Source organism: Patella vulgata, chromosome 9, assembly GCF_932274485.2.
Source record: "Patella vulgata chromosome 9, xgPatVulg1.2, whole genome shotgun sequence".
NCBI lineage: Eukaryota > Metazoa > Mollusca > Gastropoda > Patellidae > Patella > Patella vulgata.
In genome coordinates this window covers 25,098,822-25,107,677 of record NC_065887.2, presented here as the reverse complement: position 1 = coordinate 25,107,677, position 8,856 = coordinate 25,098,822, and the positions used below count along the sequence as shown (strand labels likewise).

At 34.5% G+C, this 8,856-nt stretch overlaps 1 protein-coding gene across 4 annotated transcripts in view; it reads left to right on the top strand.

The window, feature by feature from the left end:
- Nucleotides 1–892: 892 nt before the first annotated feature.
- LOC126831520 (cys-loop ligand-gated ion channel) overlaps nt 893–8,856 on the top strand; it is a 46,278-nt gene continuing 38,314 nt past the window's right edge. For 3 of the 4 annotated variants that reach the window (XM_056103459.1, XM_056103458.1, XM_056103457.1), the window contains exons 1-2: nt 893–1,209; nt 5,786–6,316. In XM_056103459.1, coding sequence (XP_055959434.1) covers nt 6,107–6,316 — 210 coding nt within the window. In that variant the 5' untranslated portion in view covers nt 893–1,209; nt 5,786–6,106. The remainder of the gene's footprint in view (nt 1,210–5,785; nt 6,317–8,856) is intronic. The other variant, XM_050562051.2, reaches the window with a different exon arrangement.

Genomic DNA, 8,856 nt, shown 5'->3' with positions numbered 1-8,856 from the left:
GGCGCATTTAGGAGTTGTCTGTGTGGTTGCCGTGTACCTCACTTCACAAGCCGTGATGAATTTAACTAGCGACCAACTGAAGTTTTATACACCCATAAACTCCACAAATTAACCAAATCCTTAAATAGTCTGTAAGTTGGTAGTTGGATAAAATCTATTGATTCAGATTTGTACAAATCGATGATCTAAATGTCATATGTCTGGAGTCCCACCGACTTTTCATGAATTTCAACAGGTTTCGGAAACAACCCCAATATACTGATCGCATTTGTTCATAGTCGAAGCCCACTGATTTCTACTAATGTGTATTGAATGCTTTAAAGGAGCATTCGAAGATTACACAAAGAGCTGACAGTTCTCGCTATAATAGTTAAAAAAGATAATGCTGAAAATTCCAGTCAGATTGCTCCACTCTGAACCGAGATATTAGCGATTGAATTTTAGGCATAGTCTCGATCATCATTACTACGGTCGGTACGATAAAAACAAAGCTTCGGTTATCTATTTTGACTTTAAATCATCCATCAAAAAATGTATTCAAATCCAGTAAATATCACAGGCTGGTGATGGCTTCGAGAGTTCATTATGGTCTAATAAGTTGATTAATGTCTATTTAATAATTTAGATACTATTTTAGGCCTAAAGAGAGACCTGCAATAGGCAGATTTATCTCTTGCATCATTTATGTTTGGCTGGTAAAAGGTGTTATACGTTCTGTCCAAATTGTATTACATATACTATTTTACATTTAGACAAAAGCAGTGATCCGAGTATCTAAAAAAAGCGCGGAAATAACTATTTTTTACACATTAGTGCGTAATTAGTTCACACGTGATGTCTACATAATGTTCTACGTAAGAAAAGACGATAAGATGCCACAGTTGAACGTGAATAAACCGTTCAATGCACCAGGAATATTTTAAGAACTTGGGTATTTTTGGCTGTGCTGCTTCGAGAGTTCTCACTTAACGTTAAAGCTAGCTCATGTTTCGTGCCGTCAGCTGACTAACTGTATTTGTATCTCCCCGAGTTTCCTCTACTGTCAGGAAGGTATAATCTGATTTATTTAATACGCGTAGTAGGATTGAGTGTAAAGGGTAGTTACTATACTCAATTAGTGTAATTTACTTTAGGTGTTTTCAGGATATCAAGTATTGATTCAATATTATACAGAATAGTAGAATTTATTGTGATCGTAGAAGTATATTGGTAAGTACTACAATTTGTTAAGTAATATGTTAAGTAATAGTTAGTGGATGTGCTGGTTTTCTAGACGAAAAATCAGATTATAAACTGAAAATGCAATTGTTTTAACAGAACACTAATTCAAGTCGCTGGTTGTGAATTACGTTTACTGTGTAACACATAGCAATGTACAAATACTAAACACATAGTTATCTATATACATAATCAGTGATGGAAGATGTTCTAGAAGGTCAGTCATTATATTACTTCTATAAGCTAGAACTAAATGGGGTGTCAAGTAGGATTTAAATTTTAGAAAATAAAGATGCTGGTAGAAGATAAATTGGACATAAGTGGTTGTACGTAGAGTCAGCAGAAATTGTGTCGTACCTGCTAAATACAATAAAATAATCAGCTACCTAAAGAATTACGGGGTGTTCACAGCGTAAAACAAAGAACGGTGAGCATATACATGTGCATATTCCTGAAGCAATGGTCCGAGAAACCCGTCTCTAGCCATTGCTATACTGACTGAAAACTTGAGTTTTTGACGGGGTCTGTCCATTCTCATCGTCCAATCAAATCTCTCCTAAGTACAGTAAAATAAAGGGAATTTTCATGACTACCGCTTAACGGGGGTGACCTCTTTATAATTTTTTAGTGCTGATTTCAAGAAAATATTTACCCTGGCCCTGGATGCAAACATCGATATCGGTAAATTTGGCCGTCGCTGAAACTCGCTATTGGAACGAAAATCCTTTGACTGCTAATCTCCGATATAAATTCTATAAACGTGTATGTTTATACCAATTATTACTGCCCAACTTTAAGTATTCAATAATATATATCCATTTTTGTAAATAAAATCCATGAAATATTTATTTTATCAAAGAAATACGTGTCGTATTTCTATTCAGTTTGGTGAAACACATACGTAACATGATGGTCCTTCTCTTTGATCTGGGGTCTTCTGGGAGTTGAGTAAATGTATTAAAAGACAGTGGAAATATTGTTCGTCTACTGTGTGCTCTAGGAGATGATAAAAAGATTCCACGTGCGCGGCGATTACTTAGTGTTACATTGTAGCTATTTTGGATAGCCTCATTTATCACACAATTATTTTCTCTGCAATATTCTGTTACGCACTAGTTAATTGAGCGTAATACATTTCGCGCGTTATGACGTAATGTAGCCGTGATTGTCACCAGATACTTTATGGTAACATATTTAGAGAGAGAGAGAGAGAAATGGGGTTTAACGTCCACTCGACACAAACTAGGTCATTTCGGGACTAACATATGGTTTAATTTTATTTCAATAATTCGCTTGCGCATAGGGGTCTTTAGAAGTGGGAGGAAACCGGAGGACCCGGAGAAAACCCACGAGGTTGGACAGGCGACCCTACTCCTTGTCACGTACAACCGGGGATTCGAAACCACGCCAGTCGACTCAATGACAGACTTTATGATACAACATATTTAGAGCTAGTTAATCCCGATTGATTTTGTTACATAGTAATGTATTGGTTGTTGATCGGACTCTTCAACCAATCATAATTTGGGACAGAAATTTGCGGCGAGTATAGCAGTGCTTGAGTGGGATTAGGTCTAATCAAATGAACCACTTCGAAGAGTTCGATACATGCGATAATCACTCAATTTTTAGACATTTAGCGAACATCAGGTACTTCCTAACATTCACGCATGATAGTAATGATTAAAGTTCTTGTGACCAGTTCACCATAATATTTTATATCAGCACCCTTTAAGTTGTCATTAAAAGAAATGTCAGGCCCAGCGGAGTGGGGGAAAGGGGCAAATTTGACCGCAGGTACTCCTTTCTCTGGGTTATTGCACGCAAGCAACTATTCGGTTAGATACAATTACGTAACTGGAAGATGACTGGAATTAACAGGTAATTAAAAAAACCGATTCACTGCTATCAGGAATGGCCAGTTAAAACAGGCGGTTGACATGCAAGATACGCCCACATTTTGCGAGAAATGACTGAGGAAGAAATAAAATCTATAGGGCTCAAGCTAAAAATGTGATTTTTCGAACATTCAAGGAAAATAATGCAGGAAGTAACAGTCCAATATGCGCCAATATCGACAGGATCCGTGCTCTTTGGGTTATAAACATACATTGTAAGTTTCATCAAAATCGGATAAAACTTGTGACCTTTAGAGTGTACACAACTCTTGTAATTGTCCAGTTCAGCATTACGTGAAACCATCATCGACCGTGTTTTCATGGAAAGGGAATTAGAAAAGAATTAGCAAGAAATCTCCCAGAAAACCTCTCAGACGATCTAGACCTGCTGGATCCTCACCTAAAGTCTAAGGATGGTAGTCCCCTCCCCCAACCAAGAATTGCTTCCGCCGGCCCTGCATGTTACACGAATTAATCAGAAAGACTGATGCTTTTACAGGTTGATATTATTTCAAATGGAGCGTTTTTCTGGTCAGATTTCAAAACGTAGTAAGTGGTCGTGCCATATGGCACTGTTTGGTCTAGCAGATTATCTAACACATATATAATACGCAATACTACTCAAAATAAAATAAATACATGTGACCAAAGTGATCCGTTAAATACGTGGAATAAATGGCAATGTTCTCAGAAGTATAATACGATAACGTGCCAGTTTAAATATAGGCATGAGTAGATATAAAAGATAGTATATAATAGACTAGTATACTACATGTATCATCATATCACTAATGTAATGGTACACACATGTTCTCTAAACAGAACACAATCTCAGTAACAATCACTGGTTTTATTATATAAGTACGACTTTTCTACAAGTGATTGTTTCTCATAAAATATCTGTTCTGTTAATGTGTTTCTGAATCGCTAATTTGAACAGTACTAATTAAATATCCAAAACAGTTTATTATTTTAATGCTGGTAAAATCATCGAAACTTTGTCAATTTCTGGCTGCATGTGTCATCAACGTGCTAATTAAAAAATAGAGAATAAGGGCGTAGCAAATTGCTATTAAACGCCATTTCATTATTTCCGGTCACCATCCGATTAGCCCACCACGTGACTGCGAACTTCTCAAACGAATAAAAAGTTATATAATATCATATGGTGTAGAAATAAATATAAACTAAAATAACATATTTCAGTAAGAAAAAAAAATGATTATATTTGCGACGGACCTTTAAATATGTGAGACCAATAGAACCTAATCAATTACTAAAATCAGTTTAGCATTGTAAACTCCCATATTGTACCCATATAAGATGGTCTACAAAGATGTTAACAACAAATACCTTAATTACGTAAATATCACAAAATGTCAATTTCAACATACTTACCATAATCTCCCAATCTAGATAGATTGTCGTCTTTTGACTGTTTGATAATGAAATATAAGTCATTATATTCGTCTCCTTTTTTAGTTTTTAAATTAATCCTCTCCCCGAAGTTATCCTTTAGTTTACGTTACAATCTGTGACTTCAGGGTGATTGATACATTTTTTGATCAATATTCTAATATTATTCCACCGTGTCCTTTTAGTTATTAGGTAATTTATATAGATTTTTCATTACATTTAAACGTTATCATTATGGTAATTTTTAACATGCTCGTTCTCGTACTAAATTTCTCTTCTATACATTAATACAACAAAGTTAAATGGTTACAAACCAGTCCAATACGGTAGATCTTAAATATGAATGCGAACGTTTATTAAAAAAAAGGGATTTACATCTCAAATTAGAAGTCGTTTCACATCCGTCCACAAATCTTAACGTCTAGGTTTTTATCTGAAAATAGAAGTCGTTTTTATTCCAGTTAACCAGTTCTATTTCGGCTGACGACTTATCTTAAAACAATGTCTTTATTAACTTGATTTGGAGGAATGATTGACTGACATATAAAATTATGTTTTTCTGTTACCCCACCCAAACCCCAAGTTTATATAAGGATACGCAAATAAACATATTAATTATTTCATTTGCCTTATCAATGAAGGAAAAACTTAAATGTCTATATTCCTAAATGAAGTTAATCGTCTGGTATCTTCTTAGTCGGTTGAATTTTAGTTCCGGAATCTATTTTTAAGATTTGATTACCTCTATCTTCCGAGATTGTAAAAACATGTCATGGTAGCTTTTGTAGGATTACCAAAACAGGAATATTAATACAATGTTTCGGTCAATAAAAGGTTGTTTTAACTATCTGATATTAAAATTCTATGTACTCAGGTTTCACCCATTTCTCGCACTACAAATAGTACACGTATCTGTGATGCTTTGTATGATGCTTTACGACATATTATATACAACAGTAAATCTTTCTGTGATTTTTCATTGAGCCATGAGACATAATCCTATAGAAAATCAATTGCTCATTAAAACGGACGACTTAACGAATGCTGTGCTGCTTGGGAATCTCTGTCTTAATCGTGGTTTTAGAATTGTGCATTGTCATCATTGTACGGTATAATAACGATATGTTTTTGGGTTGTTGTTTTTTTTAAAAAAAATAATAAAAACAACAACAGAAAAATACTTATGAAATGTACACCGACAATTTTACTATATGCCATACTTAATTTGCTTACTGTTATATTTTTTTTATTAGGACGGATTTCAAACCTCTTTAGAAAGCGGTATTAAAATATCAGTGCTGGATCTGCATTACATTTACAACTTCAGAGTATAACATTCGCTTGATAACCTTGAGAGAATACGTCGCCTTAAAATACACTAGTAGCTGTTTTTCCATAAGTATGTGTTTTTGTTTTACTCTATCCAGTTACTCAATGCCACTTAAAGATTATGCTCAAAAGTGATGAACAAAAATTGTGAAAAACATTGTGGTAACTTCCAGAGAAGTTAAATTATCATTAAAAGGTGTGTCATTTGGATTATATTAAGCGCCCACTGTGTTTCAAGCATCTACATGTTTCCGTGTAGTAATGTTATGGCAAGTGTAGCTTACAACTTCATGAACGTGGATTCAAACGCTCACAGTAAACGCTACAGTGATAATGAGGATAATAAAAGAGTGTCGTGTACAGTCGACATGGAATCGGATACGACATCGTTAAGGCGAGCAAAGAAAAGAGGGAGAAAAAAGTCAACAAATACGGCAGATGGACATAAAAATAAGGTAAGTTATTTTTAAAAGGATGTACTTGTAATTTGAGCTATGGTCTCTGATCCGTATCGACACATTTATTTATGTCGTACGGAAATAGTATTATTAAGTGTGGCTTACACATAAATTTTTTACATGAATTATTTGGTATTCGCATCATTCCATGGTATGTAATACTGTATTAAAAATAATTTTTACGATGCCAAGATATCCCACTACATTGGAATTATGTATGTTGTAGTGAATAAAGACGGTTTGATAGTTGTTTGATTGTTTGTAAATGAAACAGTATTTCTCATTCTGAACATCCAAAAATCTAAAGCTGACGGTAATGTGATCAGCAACATAATTACATACAAATGGTTTACCTTAAATAACTTTCTTTTATATGACGAGCATACCATAACACTGATGTTAAAAGCAAGGATTGCTAACTACAGATAAAACACCATACGTACAAGAAAACGTAGCTCAGTGTTAACATCATGCCAACAAATTCAATTAAAAAGTACTTCGTTTATTTGTGTAAGGTTGTTGCTATTTTATACAGATTTGATATCATTTTTTTTAGAATTTTATGTTACATATGTTAGAAAAATTTTCCATTATAATAATAAAAAAACGCTTAGAAATTTCTAGTAGTATGAAGTCTTTAAATGGATTTTGTACAATAACTTGGAGTTACTAGGTATATACAGGTGCTGCGTGATGAGCAAATAATTTTGATGAAAATTCTTCATTACTAGTTTCATATGCTTCGATCTGGTTTGATACAGTTATATATGAGTACAAACGGTAAGTTGGTATAGTGGTGTATAGGTTGCGAGTAACGTGTACACATATTAGAGACTTTTGGCAAGCGTAAATTCCTGGTCCCTATCGCGTATCCGTATGGATTTTGAGTGTGACGTCATCAACGTGTGTGCATTTCTCATACATAATACGGCACATGGATACGGCAGCACGTATCGAACAGCTGTCATACGGAAAAGGACCGTATAAAATTGTCATCTTTTTTTGCTACTTTGAGACGCAGAAATGTTGTAGTATAGCGTTTTTATTATTCACACTTTTCCTGTCTGTCTGTCTGCATGCTGATTGATCTACTTGCTAAATTTAGGGAGGTGGGACCTTGCAAATCTCTAATTATTATGTTCTAAGGGGCATAAACTTTCTGAAATGATACATTAGTGAAACCAAAAATTCTGCCGAATCTAAGTCGAAGAATTAATTTTTTTAATAGCCCAGCGACTTCAGTCCTTCCAGGAAATTGTAGGTTAGTACTTACGGTGATCTTGGTAGATATCTGCCATCATGCTGTAATACATCATGTAGAACTAAGCTCAGCTCAGCGACGCATACGTACGCGACGCGTAATTCTGCCAAAACTCTAAGGTTACATTGACTCAACGATACGATATGGATACGTGATACGGATGGGAAAAATTCCGCTTGCCAAAAGTCTCTACTCTTGGTGCCACGCTGCGTATTTATTTTATTATATAAATGTAATAAATGTATGATACCAATGTCCTAGGTGACCGATAGCATACATCATAATAAGAGATTTAAAAGATAGAAGTTTATCCATATTTGCTTCTAAAACCAACAAAGGGCAATGAAATCCCGGAAACTGAAACTATCTGATCCGAGCCTAATGCTAATATTCGCGGTGTGTAAAATAATCCGAGCCCACAGTTATTGATTTATGTTTTCTTGGTTTAAAAAGAAGTTTTAGTGTAAATTATTCGCCATTTATTTTAATGCTGCTAGTTGCCCTTGACTACAGAGAAAAATCTTGTGGGTTCCCTGAATGGTAAAGTTATTTTAAAGTTGTGATTGTTTTATTGGATTATAACTTAGCATGTAACTTCTTAAATAGTGTATCTTTTAATTTATAAAATTGGATTTTAGAAATGAAATTCTATGCAGTTTTTTGTGATATTGACCATTTTAGAAATTCTATGCAGTTTTTTGTGATATTGACTATTTTAGTTTTTAAATTTGGTGAACTGAGTACTGATGAGCTGAATATTGATCATGATCACTTATCCCAAACACCAATATTAAACCTTGAACTTTGCTACTAACTGTGAAAACAATAGAGTATCTACTGAGTTGTCTTACTTTCCTGAGTTAATTTCTAACTTTAAACCTGTGTATTTCAACACCTTTAACCCTAAAATAAAGGTTTGAAACAAGCCAAAAAAGACAAAATCATGTAATGTGACCAAATTGATCCAAGTAACCAAATTATTCCTGTTCTATTGTTCTTTCTGGACAACGAAGTGGTAAAAGTGTTTACAACGTTCCTGTTGTAACTGATATTTTTTTCTCGTGTCAACACATCGTCTGTTGACTGACCTGTATGTGTTACAAATGTAAAATTTGTCTCTTGCCAGTATTTGAAGACTAACATGAAATTTGGGTTGTGGAATACCCTTTCACTGACAGACTTGGTGCTCTTACTGCCTCAGTCATCGAGAATAAGCTTTTTTTTCTTGGTCACTGAGACATGGACTAAATATGGGATTGACCACAATGTCGGTGAG